At 39.1% G+C, this 13,469-nt stretch overlaps 1 protein-coding gene and 1 long non-coding RNA gene across 2 annotated transcripts in view; one reads left to right on the top strand and one right to left on the bottom strand.

The window, feature by feature from the left end:
* The window catches only part of Ptpn22 (protein tyrosine phosphatase non-receptor type 22), a 70,937-nt gene that overhangs the window by 6,747 nt on the left and 50,721 nt on the right, over window positions 1-13,469 (bottom strand). The window contains exons 20-23 of the mRNA XM_076573759.1: window positions 11,705-11,788; window positions 4,111-4,188; window positions 3,495-3,610; window positions 1,941-1,971 (exon numbers count right to left, since the gene is read on the bottom strand). Coding sequence (XP_076429874.1) covers window positions 1,941-1,971; window positions 3,495-3,610; window positions 4,111-4,188; window positions 11,705-11,788 — 309 coding nt within the window. The remainder of the gene's footprint in view (window positions 1-1,940; window positions 1,972-3,494; window positions 3,611-4,110; window positions 4,189-11,704; window positions 11,789-13,469) is intronic.
* LOC143273716 (uncharacterized) overlaps window positions 4,818-13,469 on the top strand; it is a 50,167-nt gene continuing 41,515 nt past the window's right edge. The window contains exon 1 of the long non-coding RNA XR_013051902.1: window positions 4,818-4,928. This is a non-coding gene — a long non-coding RNA (uncharacterized LOC143273716). The remainder of the gene's footprint in view (window positions 4,929-13,469) is intronic.

Here is a 13,469-nt window from a genome sequence, read left to right as displayed (position 1 = left end):
GGGAGCTGGGTGGCAGGCCCCTCCCACCCCAAAGAACAAAGAGTAATCAAACCACCAGCTACAACTTTTTTTCATTCTCTCACAATTACTCATGTTTTCTTTGCTAGCATCTGCCACAATGTTATTACGTATGTACTTGGGAACTCATTGGATTTCTGAATTCCTCACTAGTTTTCAGTTGCACAAAAGCCTAAGAGCCCGTATTATCACTGTTGACCACCACATACCAGGTCCCTTCCACAATGTCTGGCACATAGCAGGCATTTAACAAATATTCATAGAAATAAAGAAAAACAGCAGACAGAAATGCTAGCTCAAAATAACAGATAAAAATGCTATATTCATTAAAAACTTCACTGCAGACACTGCAGACTACTAAGAGATCCAGATTGGGAAAAAACATGGGGAATTCTTGGGTCATGAGTATCTGGAAGGGTGGAGGACAGGTAGACAAGTCTAAAATAATGCAGGGCTAAGCTCCAGGGTCATTGTGATGGCTTGATACTGTTCTTAGCCACCAAAGAATGTCGAATGAAAGTAGCTGAAAAACAGAAATACAGTCTAGTCTACATTTAGAGGATGCCCTGAGAGTTTTTACATAAGAGATGGCTCAGAGGTTAAGAGCACTGGCTGCTCTTCCAGAGGTCCTGAGTTCAATTCCCAGTAACCACATGGTGGCTCACAACCATCTGTAATGAGATCTGGTGCCCTCTTCTGGCCTACGGGCATACATGCAAGCAGAACACTGTATACATTATAAATAAATATATCTTTAAAAAAAAGAAAGAAAGGAAGGAAGGAAGGAAGGGAGAGAGAGAGAGAGAGAGAGAGAGAGAGAGAGAGAGAGAGAGAGAGAGAAAGAAAGAAAGAAAGAAAGAAAGAAAGAAAGAAAGAAAGAAAGAAAGAAAGAAAGAAAGAAAGAAAGAAAGAAAGAAAGAAAGAAAGGAAGAAAGAAGGCTTAGTCTCCCACCATATCCCAAAGATCTGCCAGGATAAATCTACCTGAAGTTACTGTTTCTTTGATATCCCCAAAATAGTGTTGTATCTAGAGAAAGAAAACTGAGTGTTTTCTAAACAAGCTGATCAAATAAACCTTTGGCTGACTAAAATTCTCCTTGACTAATTCTAGGGGGAAAGGCATGTTTCTCAACCAGACTTTAGCTATACTGGATAAAAGATTATTTCAGAGGTCAGGTATGATGGTAATGCTGGCAAACTATTGAGAATCTGAACTTTATGGATAGAAAAATAAAGGACAAGCCTCGAAGGGAAAAGTAACACTCAACTATCTACCTGAGATTTGCTATCCAAAATTTCCCTGGTGTTCCTTGTCCCTCCCTATTGTTCCAGTATAATATCAACTAGTCCTTCCTAACCAACCAAGTGGGTCCCATTTAAGAGTCATACCATCATGTTTTATAGACCTTATAATTGTAAATAAGGTGTCTAAGAGAATTTCCAAAATTTTAAAGAGCCCGTGGGTTTTTATTTTCATTACAATACAGCAAAATAATAAGCAACAGACTTTTGCTGCTGGTAATACATGTGAAAATGGAAATGTGTCAAGGCTTCGCTTGTTTCATCAAGTCAACACATTTGTTTCACAATATGCTTTGCTGTTACTGTGTCAAAGAAAATATATCGAAGGTTAGACTGCTAGGAGTTGTAAATAACATATTTATATCTAAGCATCTTGGTATGGGTAGACAATCCAAACATTGTAGTTATTCTAATTCTGTCTGTAAACAGAAACCCCTACCCGACATTAGCCTGATGGATCCCAGCAAAGTCAAGGCCTGGGTGATCGCTCTAACCCACAGGTCCCTAATTAAATTCTATTTGGGAATGATATTGTTAACGTTTTTCATAGGGTGATTATACCAAAAACTGTGTAAATTTAAAAGTTTTAGATACATTCTAATAAATATGAATGAACTTACTTTTTTTCATATTTCGGAAAATCTTTAAACTCTATAAAAGTGAAGAAAGGGGGGAAGTTAATATTTTCCTATAAAGTTCAAAATGCTTTAGTCAACTAAAAACACAGACTTAACAGGATTAGTTTCCTTAATAATAGCCATGAAAATGCAATCATTTTTTCCATCTTACATCTTAATTCAATATAGAATTACCACGTGGTTCTATCTGGCTATTTTACCATATGCAGTGTAGTACATATCTAGAAACAACGGGACAGAAGGCCAGGGTAAAGATGACGGACGTCTCTCCCCTCGCTGGGGTATTCCAGAACTGACTACAGCCTCTGGGGTTGCTTTGCTCTTCAGCCATGTCTTTTTGCCCATTTTTACTTTATATTATGGATTTCTAGCAATTCATCACATAGTAGACAATACCCTCTGACTATGGTGCCAGTCACAGGCATTTTTCTCTCCAATTTGGTCTGTATCTTTGATTTTCAGGTAACTTTCCTTCACTGTGCAGAAATTTACTGTTTCATTTAGTGGAATGTGTGTATCCTTTTCCTTACTGCCTCTGGTTGTTATAGTTACAAAGGCCATTCATACTCCCAGAGTTACAAAAATATCTTACCAAAAAGTACTCTTGTAACTTAGGAGGTTTTAAATAGTTGTTGTTGAGTCCTTGTTGGGGGGTTGTTTTTCATTTTCAGATTTAAAACAATTAGACTGATTCATTATTTTGTGTGTATAGATGTTTTGCCTGCATGTATGTCTATGTACCATGTATATGCCTGGTGCCCAGGGAGAGCAGAAGAGGGCATCAGATCCTCTGGAACTGGAATTATAGACAGTTAAGATCCTCGTGAGTGCTTAGGTCCTCTGGAAAAATTGGACTCAGGTCCTCTGGAAAAGTAGTTAGTGCTCTTAATCTCTGAGCATCTCTCCAGGTCCTGTTTAGTAGTTTTATGTATATGTGCACATTTTAACATTTAAATCTTTTAGCTATCTAGACTTTATCCTGATATCAATATGAATTGTAGATCCTAAATATTTTCTACATTATTACTTATTTGGACCAACAACTTTTTCCTGAGACATGGTCTCATGTATCCCTGCCTTGAACTTCTGATCCTCCTGCCTCCACCTCCCAAATATAGGATTTGGGTATTACAGATATCCACCACCCTGGGTCACACTCCAGTTTTTAGGCAGGCTCTAGGCAAGCAGTCTACTAACTGAGCTACATTCTCAACCCACTAACAATTATGAAACTATCCATCTTTATCCCTTGATTTGAGACACATCATAATGTACTAAATCCCTACATGGATGTGGACCTATTCCTGAACTTTTTCGGTAGATGATGCATTTATTTTAATATACTAACATGTTACTGTAATTACTCTAATAATTACTCTCATTCATTCCATAGATTTGCTTTCTGTTCATTTTGACTGTGAGAGATCAAAACTTCAATTAATAAAGATGCTTAATGTAATTTTCAATCTTAATGCTGTGGAGGGAAAGCCTGTAGTAAGGGAAACTCTGAGATGTTTTCTAAATCTCTAGTCTTACTTTACTCCTTGTGAAACTTTTTCCAGGGGTCTTCAATGTTTGTTTAGAAGATGTTGAGTTCTCCATGGTTTCAGGATAGCTAGTAGAGTAAGATTCTATGGGTTGGGCCTGTAAACCTTAACAAAAAGAAAAAAGAAAGAAAAACATTTTGTTGTAAAGTTTCTTAAGCCTATGACTTAAATATAGGTGTATATTCAAATTTGGCCTATATGTTTTTCCTTCTTAGGTATCATTTTCATTATATATTGTAGACTTTAAAATTTATTCTTTTATTTAATCATTCTTTGTACCTTTCCATGTAAGACTTACTGTTTTTAACTTAGTTGTTTTGGGTTTTTTTATACGGGTCTCATTGTGTAGCCCTGGCTGTCCTGGAACTCACAGAGATTTGCCCTTGCCTTCTGGCACACCACCATGCCCAGCCTTGTCTATGTTTTTATGAGACAGGGTCTCAAACAGCTTTGGCTGTCCTTAAACCATGTGGCTAAGGATGACCTTGAACTCTTGTCTTCACCTCTCAAGTGCTGAGATTACAGGCATGCACTACCACACTTTGCTTATTTTAGACCTTTTAACATTTCATTTTATATCTTTTTTGAAAGTAATGCCAACTTACAGTCTTCATCAGCAAGAAGGAAGGACTCCGGAGTTCTTTCTGGGAGTGGAGGTGGAGGGGAACCATCCTGCTGTAGATCTGTAATAAGAAAAGTATATACCAAAGCAAAGAAATCCAGCAATTAAAAGTCGGGTCAGGACACGTTTTGTGTCTGTGTAATTTTTGCTGTCAGTCCATGTAGCCTGCAATCACTGTTCTGGCTACTTTTCCTGTTGCTGTGACAACATAGCCTGACAAGAACAACTTCAGGAAAGGGGTTAAGTTGGCTGGTAGTCCCAGTACGTATAAAATCATGGGGGTAGTCCTGGTGGTGGGGACGCCAGCTCAGCTGGTCCCATTGCACACATGGTCAGAAAGCAGGGGGTCGTGGATGCTGGTTCTACTCAGCTGGAGTCCTTCTTATCCAGTCCAGGACCGAATCCCAGGGTACAATGCTAACCAGTACTGAGGTGGGTCTTTTCACCTCAACCTAATCAAGATAGTTCTTCACAGGCATGTCTAAAGGCTAGCTGAATCAAATAATCCCTCACAGGTGTGCCTCGAGGCCCTCCTAGAGGACTGCAGATCCTGTAAAACTAACCATCACAACCACCAAAAAGGATCTGAACATAGGATTACAGGTGTGCGCCACCATGTCCAGCTGGCAGAAAGATTTAGAGCATTTGTTGCCTTCCAGGGCCTCCATCTCCTGTGGTGGACACAGCAACAGTGAAGTGAACTGTCATACAATGTAAAAGGAATTATCTGAACAATGACCAGAGTCTCAAAAGTGTAGTCCTACTTTGTTGACCAAGGAGACCATGATTCATCACAAACTTGTGAGCTCACTTATGGATGTCTTCTTCTAAAGAGATTGGAAGTGGATTTTACCAAGGTCCTAGATCTAATTTATTTTACAGAAAATTTTAGCCTTCCAGCTTCTAGTTGATTCTCCCATCTCTACCTCTCATCTCATTATAGGTATGCTGGGACTAGAGATGTGGTATTTATTGCCCCATCTAGATTTTTAAATTTTAACATTGATGGGGGAACACAAACATACTACAGTGTGCATGTAGAGGTCAGAGGGTAACCTGTGGAAGTCAGTTTTCTGCTTCTACTGCGTGCATCCAACTCAAGTTGTCATGCTTAGTGGCAAGAACCCTTACCACAGCCACCTCCACAGACATATCCATCTTTTTTATGTGGGTTATAAGGATTGAACTCAGGTCATTGAGCTTGCAAGGCAAGCACTTTTATCTTCTGAATCATCTCGACAGCCCTGGTCATAAGATATTTAGGCTGTAAAATTTACCTATGAAGCAAGTATTATTGTTTATTTCTTACGTGCTGTATAGTACTTATTTCTAGTACCTAATCCAATAATTGTTTGATAAACACTTCAAGACAGTTTATTATCTTTCAGTTTGCTGTTAAGGCATATTCTGAGAAGTAAAATTGTTAGCAATATCTTGGTGGATGTTTTCCATTTCATCTTAAGTGTCTCTAGAGGAAGAATCTACAATGCTGTTATTTTCTGTATTAAGTCTGTGTTCCTCTGCCTAGCTTTGGGTATGTAGTAAAATACACATATGATTTGTCATCAATAACAGTGCACTCATGGTATTGCACAATCATCACCATTGTCTAATTCCAGAACAGTTTTCATCACCATGAAAGGAAATGCTACACCCATTAATAGCTCCCTATTCCCTTTCCCCCCTAACCCTGGCAACCTCTGGTTTGCTTGCTTGCTTCCTTGCTTGCTTTTAACAGAGAAAGGATTTATTTATTTATTTCAGGGTCCAGCCCATCATGGTAAGCCATGGCAACAAAAGCTTGGAACAATTAGGTAGTATATTGCTGGCACAGCTATGTTGACTTGAAAAATGAAGTTCTCACAGCCCTCTGGTGCTAGTAAGTTCTACACCATGTGTAAGAGGGGAAAATCCCTGCAGCCTCAGTGTTCTTAGAGTTCTCTGATCCAGACAGAGTAGGAGGCTTGGTTCTGGGTGCTCTGTGAGATGGAGGCTTGGTCCTTAGGTGTTTAGTGAGCCAGTTGGTAGCTGGGACCCACCAGCTCACTGTCTTTATGGATTTTTACAACATGGGTATTCCCTCTGACTAACTTCAAAACCTTGCTACACTTTATCTAAATTTATCTTCTGTATTTTACAAAGTTGAACCCCTATTGCAATGACAATAACCTAGTCACTAGCTGGGGGAGTAGCTGAGTGGTAGAATACTCACCTAACATCTAGGAGGCCCTGAATTGGATCTCAGCACTGTAAAATATACAGATAACCTACTCATGATTTCTTTGCACACATCATGTTCCTTTGAGTCTTCTTAGGCTTGTCATAACTTGTGTAATTCCTTCCTTTTGTCCCAAATTCTCTAAGATCTTTCTTATGCTGAGTAAAGGCTTTCCTAGCCACTCCAGTAATATCATCCTATTTTTCCAAAATCCTGCTGATTATAATTAGCGCCACATAGATAATCAATGATTCCACATGGGTATTAATTTGATCCACCCAACTTAATATAAACATTAAATAGTACTTTTTAGCTGGACATAGTGGTATACACTTGTGATTCCAGAATTAGGCAGGAGGATAGAAAGTTTAAGGCCAGCCTGAGATGCTGCATGGCTAAACTTGTCTAAAAAAAAAAAAAAAAAAAAGTAGTGCCTTTCCTTATTCCATATTCTGACTATCCTAACACTTGTAAGATATTTGATGAGGGCTATTTGGTAACACTGTGCTAAAAACTTTAAATGTATTATCTCAATTCTCACAAAAAAATAAAATTTTAATTTATAAATGAGAAAATCAACAGTTTAAAGAATTTTTTATTATTTTATATATGAGCATTTCCTGTGTTTGAATGAATACGGCCCCCATAGGCTCATATATTTGCATGCTTAGTCCCCAGTCGATGAACTGCTTAGGATGGATTAGGAGGTGTGGCCTTATTGGAGGAGGTGTGGCTTTGTTGGAGGTAGTAGGTCACTAGGGCTGGGCTTCAAGGTTTCAGGCCCAGACCAGACCCAGTGAGTCTCTCTCTTCCCCTCCCTCTCCCCCTCCCCTCCCCCTCCCCCTCCCTCTCCCTTTCCTCTGGCTTCTGCCTATGGATCAGGATATAGCTCTCAGCTACTGCTCTAGCACCATGGGTGTCGCCACGCTCCCACCATGCTTCCGCCATCATAACAGACTAACCCTCGAAACTAAAACAAGCCCCCAGTTAAAATTAAATACTTTCTTGTATAAGAGTTGCTTGGTCGTAGTGTCTCTTTGCAGCAATAGAACACTGCCAGCGTGTATGTATGTGTAACACATGTGTGCCTGATCCCTGCAAAGATCAGAGGAGGGACCACATCCCCTGAAACCAGAGTTATGGATGGTTATGAGCCACCATGTGGGTGCTGAGAACCAAACCTGGGTTCTCCAGAGGAGCAGCCAGTGCCCTTACCTACTGAGGCACCAATCTCAACCCACAAATATTGGGGTTTTTTGTTTGTTTGTTTGTTTGTTTTTGGTTTTTCGAGACAGGGTTTCTCTGTGTAGCTTTGCGCCTTTCCTGGGACTCGCTCTGTAGCCCAGGCTGGCCTCAAACTCACAGAGATCCGCCTGGCTCTGCCTCCCGAGTGCTGGGATTAAAGGCGTGCGCCACCACCGCCCAGCTATTCTTTTTTGAAGTTTGTCTCTTTTTATTGAGACAGGGTCTTACTTTATAACCAATGGTAGCCTTGAACTTTGGGCAGTCCTGCTGCAACTTCCCAAGTGCTGGGTTTATAGATGTGAGCCACCATGCCTGTCTCAGAAAGTAGTTTGTTAGTTTGGGGTTGTTGTTTTTGTTGTTTGTTTGTTAGTTTGTTTTTTGAGACTGAGATTCATTATCTAGCTTGCAATTTGCTATATAGGCCAGGTTAGATTTGAACTCACAGAGATCTGCCTGACTTCACCTCCTAAGTGCTGGGATTAAAGGCATGTACCATCACACCCAGCCCTCAGAAAGTGTATTCTTTAATTAAGGTTATATTTTGGTAGTTTTTAGTAGATTGGTAGTTTGAATTATAGACTGCTTGCTCCAAAAGCTTATGCTTTTTAATATCCACATTATAGTACATATATATGTATATATATATATATTTGAGTAACATGATAATATGAATAAATATGCTAATGACAACGGCAGCCTATGCTAATGTTTGCAAAGTACCTATGAATTCCCAGTAGATGTTACTCAGTTTTCTTAGTATATAATATAAGCAAAACTCATGAAAAAGAAGAGTAATAACAAGTTTTTAAAAAGCGAGTGCAGTTAAGAGCACTGATTTCTCTTCGAGAGGATGTAGGCATCTTACAACCACCTGTAACTCCAGATCCAGGGGCTCCAACACCCACTGTTGTTTTTGGAGTGGAGTGGGGTTATGCCATGTTGTGGTTTTCACTTGTATTTCTTTGATGGTTAGTGATCCTGAATATCTCTATCTCCGTTGGCCATAGTTATGTCTTCTTTTGAGAAATATATATTTAGATATACTGCCAATTTTTAAATCAGGCTACTATATTTTTTTGCTGTTAATTTTTTGTATGTTCCTTATACATTTTGGTCAATATCCAGAATATCCTATTGAGACAGGATTTTTTATATTTGAATCACTAAGGTTGGGCATGGTGGTGCACTCCTTTAATCCCAGCACTGAGGAGGCAGAAGCAAGCGAATCTCTGTGAGTTTGAGGCCAGCCTGGTCTACAGATCAAGTTCTAGGACAGCAATGGCTACACAGAGAAACCCTGTCTTAGAAACACCAAATAAATAAATAAACAGAATGAAATTTGAGTCACTGTAGTGCTGAGCAATGCTGTACTTGTCAGATGCATCGTGAACAAAGGTTTCTAAGTTAAAGACACAGGTTGTTGCCTTTGCTGCATGAGGCCTTTTATTTGGTGTAATTCCACTTGTCTATTCTTGCTTTTGTTTCCTTATTGTTTTATTTTTAATGTCCTGTTCAGAAAAGTCCTTGCCCATTCCAAAGTCCTGAAGTTTCTTCTAGTCATTTTGTAGTTTTAGGTCTTATACTTAAGTATTTAGTAGATGTTGAGTTATTTTTGGTGACCTGTGAGAGGTAGGAGCCCACCTTTGTTATACATGTGGACACCCAATTTTCACAGAATCATTTATTGAAAATACTGTCCTATTCTATCCATGTTCATAGCATCTTTGTGAAAAGTCGGTTGGCTATAGAAGCGCATGTCAGTTTTCCTAAACTGTGTATTCTGTTCTTCTGATTTGGGTGTCTCTTTCATGTTGGTACCTTGCCATTCTGATGTCTCTGGCATTTGGAAGTCAGGTAGGATAGTATTTTTCTGCTTCATTCTTTTTACACAAGATTGTTTTAACTATTTCAATTTTCAAATAGCCTATCTGAAGTAATGTTTTTGTTTGTTTCTTTGAAGGATCCTGCCTTTACTTTGCCCATGACAAAACAAAATTGTCAGTCTGGGAAACCCAAAAATAAATTGACAGCAGAAGCTGTTTACAAGAACTATGAATCTTCCTGAGGTGAATTACTCTAACTTAATGAGCTGTTTTACAAAACAAGTTCTTAGGACTAAATGTCACTTAAAGACAAGAAAAGTCTCTACCTGATTTGGGACTAGGGAGTTTCACACTCTAAATATGTGAGAAGGGAAAAAAGTGAAAGAATAATATATACACACAATATAAGTTTGAAGCAATAAATGCCATTTAAAAAAATATAGTTCATAGGCCGGGCGGTGGTGGCGCACGCCTTTAATCCCAGCACTCGGGAGGCAGAGCCAGGCGGATCTCTGTGAGTTTGAGGCCAGCCTGGGCTACCAAGTGAGTTCCAGGAAAAGGCGCAAAGCTACACAGAGAAACCTTGTCTCGAAAAACCAAAAAAATAAGATATAGTTCATGTAACTGTAGTGATAACAGCATTTCTTAATTCATAAGTGTGTTGAATTATAAAAAGGCGTCCCTAACTCTTACAGTGATTTTTCATAACTACCATATGGAAATTAGTTCTAAATTGATCTCCTCCGGAATTAGTTCTTCCATAATTTAGAACATTACCCTAAAAATTTATCTGGAGATAAGTTGTTGAAATTATGATTACTTTATGGCACTTGAAAAAGGATAATTGTTCTTTGCTATGTGAGTTTTAAAAAGAAAAAGAAAAAGACCATTATGCATGTCCATACTATTACCAGTGATTGTAACAACAATTACATTAAATTGTGACTTTCCATCATCACAATTGTGGGAACTATTTTTTAATTCAGTACTAGGGATTAAACCCGGAGTCTTGCCGTGCTAGACAAATGCTCTACAACTAAGCTACATTCACAGCCCTGTAGAAACTTCTAAATGCTTGTCTTAGCTCTAAAATCATTGTATATACTTAAATAGTTGGTTCAAAGAATATCTAGAAATACATAACAGATTATCAAAAATACAGATTTTTCTTTTAGAATCAGAAAACATTATTCCAGGTGTTCATCTTAAATAATTTGCACATGTCATTAAAAGTTGCTGTATGTGATTTCACTGCTAACACAATCCAGCCTATGAAGTGAGTACAGTGAATAATCTGTCTCCTTAGAAAACATTCATTTTTGCCTTAGCTCTCTTAGGAATCCACTCAAATGTTTTCTCTTTCACTGGGCCTTTCTGATTACTCTCAGCCTGAAAGGCTCTCCTTTCTCTCACATATCATTGATATATATGGTCTTGATATAATAAACAAAGATTCATATACACATCCTGTACTTCAAACGTAAGCTTCTTAAGAGGGAGAAATGTATCTTGTACACCTTCCTTACCCCCCATATCCTCCAGCATGTTGTTTTACATTTAGATTTTAGTTAACCATTGCATGACAGTTGTTAAAATGAAGAGAAACGGTCTGGAGAGAACTCTGGCAGGAGACCTGGGTTCAGTTCCCAGCACCCACACAGTGGCTCACAACCATCCGCAACTCCAGTCCTGGGGGATCCCATGCCCTTCTCTGACTTCAGTAGGCACAGGCACACATGTGGTTCACATATAGACATACAGGCAAAACATTCATGTAACTAAAACAAAATCAATACGTCTAAAAACTAAAATGTGTGGACTAAAACTGCAGTCTGTTAAACACGAAGGAGTTGAGTCAGACGAAAGTTGCCAAGGCCCCACAGAGCTGTGGGTCTTTGAGTCAGATGCTCTACTCCATTCCAGTGAGGCTCCACCTCTTACCTTCACCACCAAGGTAAGGACTCAGTAACACTTGGTGAGAGTTCTCCTGCAAGAAAGTGGGTATGCCCAGTTCTTAGGAATGGGGTGTTTGTTTGTTTGTTTTTTGAGATAGGGTTTCTCTGTATAACCACCCTGGCTGTCCTGGAACTCTCTTTGTAGACCAGGCTGGCCTCAAACTCACAGAGATCCACCTGCCTCTGTCTCTCGAGTGCTGGGATTAAAGGCATGTGCCACCACAGCCCAGCTGAATGAGGTTATTTTTAAAAGAGACAAATGGATGCTCAGCAGCACATAGAACACTGGAGGGACCTGAGAAGGAACACACTTTAGACTTACTGAATTGTACTCACCAGCTTCCTCAGCCACAATAAAAGACTCGGGTGTCCGTTCAGGGAGTGGAGGGGGAATTTCGTCATCTATCCTTGGAGAAGTCACTGTCCAAATGACAGAAATGTAATCACAATTTTGTAATGAGAACAAAGGAGACCCTTACATTCCCATCTAATCTAAATATAAATTTAACAGATTTGTATATGCTTACTCTAGGAAAAAGAATGAATTTGTTCTTAGGTAAAAGCTTTACTTGATCTTTGAAGTTTTTACTGGGTTTAAAGGTTTAAATATCTCCAAATATTTTGTCACTGTTAGGATGGTTTGGATTATTTTCTACATAACTCTTCCCTTTTGTTTTCTATAGAAGTCACAATAGGATACTTTTCATCAGCTAAACATTCATTTACACAAAAGGTGAAAAAATCCTTTTTCTATTCCATACAGAATCCAAAATATAGAAGTTTATTACAGAAATAGAAATAGTTCATCAAAAAAGGAGAAAATTCTGGGAATGGACGTATACTAGAAATCTAGGGCAGGCTCAAATGCCTACAGGGTTTTCTGTTTAATAAAAAAAAAAAAAAATTCCAAATTTGTGCAGAACACTTTACATGCTACTATAAGAAACTGCCACCAGATGGCAGACATATCAATTTTGCTACAATATGAAGATAATTTACTTTCTTTGTTGTTTTTGATGCTCTGAGATGTTTAAAGCATGATGGTTATTCATAAAAAGAAAACAGGAGATGGTGAGGTGCCTCAGCAGGTGAAGGCACTGGCTACTAAGTCTGACAACCTGAGTTCAATCCAGACCCCACATGGTAGAAGTAGAAAACTCACTCCTGCAAGCTGTTCACTGATCTAGGCACACACACACACACACACACACACACACACACACACACACACACGCACACATGCATGCACGCGTGTGCGCACACACACACAGGTACATACACACACACACACGCCATACACACAGACAGAAGGAAACAGAAACTAATCCCCACACTTGAGAGACTAGGGCAGGACTGCTGTGAGTTCTGGATCAGCCTGATCTCCGTGAGTTCTAGGCTGGCTTCAGTAGGAAGACCCTAGCTAAATCAAGAAAAGAGGACAGAAAGAAATACAGGCTGGGCCTATCCCGCCATGACAGAGCTCTTGCCTGACTGGCTAGATTCAAGTCCCATGACTTCAAAAAGAGGAAAAGGGAAGCAGCAATCAATACTGTTCTAGAGCAGAAATGTTCTGTACTAACTAAATGCTCTTTATGGATTATCTGGCAATATGCCTAAGCAAATGAAACTTGCTCTTCGCTTCCTTCATCTTCTACATCAAATTATTAGGGTCTGGGCTAGGGATTCCACTTAGACACCTGCCTGACCTGCCTGAGGCACTAGGTTCCATCCACTTCACTAAAAAGAAAAGGGCAAAGAAAAACACCAGCATATAATAACCTCTAATAGTATATTCACTATTACTTTCTGACTACTCAGTTAAACAAAACAGTGTGTTGGATATGTAAAAATCTAGAATTATAAGGCATAAATATGAAAATTGTATTAAAAGATTTTAGAAAGTCACACAATACTAAGCAAATATCCTCATCTACTAAGATGAGAAAAGTGCAGGAAATCGGGTCCTACCACTCCCACTCCTACAGGAAGAGAATTCAATGCTTAGCAATGTGCTCAACGCATTAACAGGCACTTAAGTGTGTAACAAATATTTCGGGGTGACTGTGCCGTGCTGTTGACCAGTTTGCCCTCTGTACTTGGG

This window comes from Peromyscus maniculatus, chromosome 6 (assembly GCF_049852395.1).
Source record: "Peromyscus maniculatus bairdii isolate BWxNUB_F1_BW_parent chromosome 6, HU_Pman_BW_mat_3.1, whole genome shotgun sequence".
Taxonomy (NCBI): Eukaryota; Metazoa; Chordata; class Mammalia; order Rodentia; family Cricetidae; genus Peromyscus; species Peromyscus maniculatus.
This window is presented reverse-complemented; position numbering and strand designations above follow the sequence as displayed.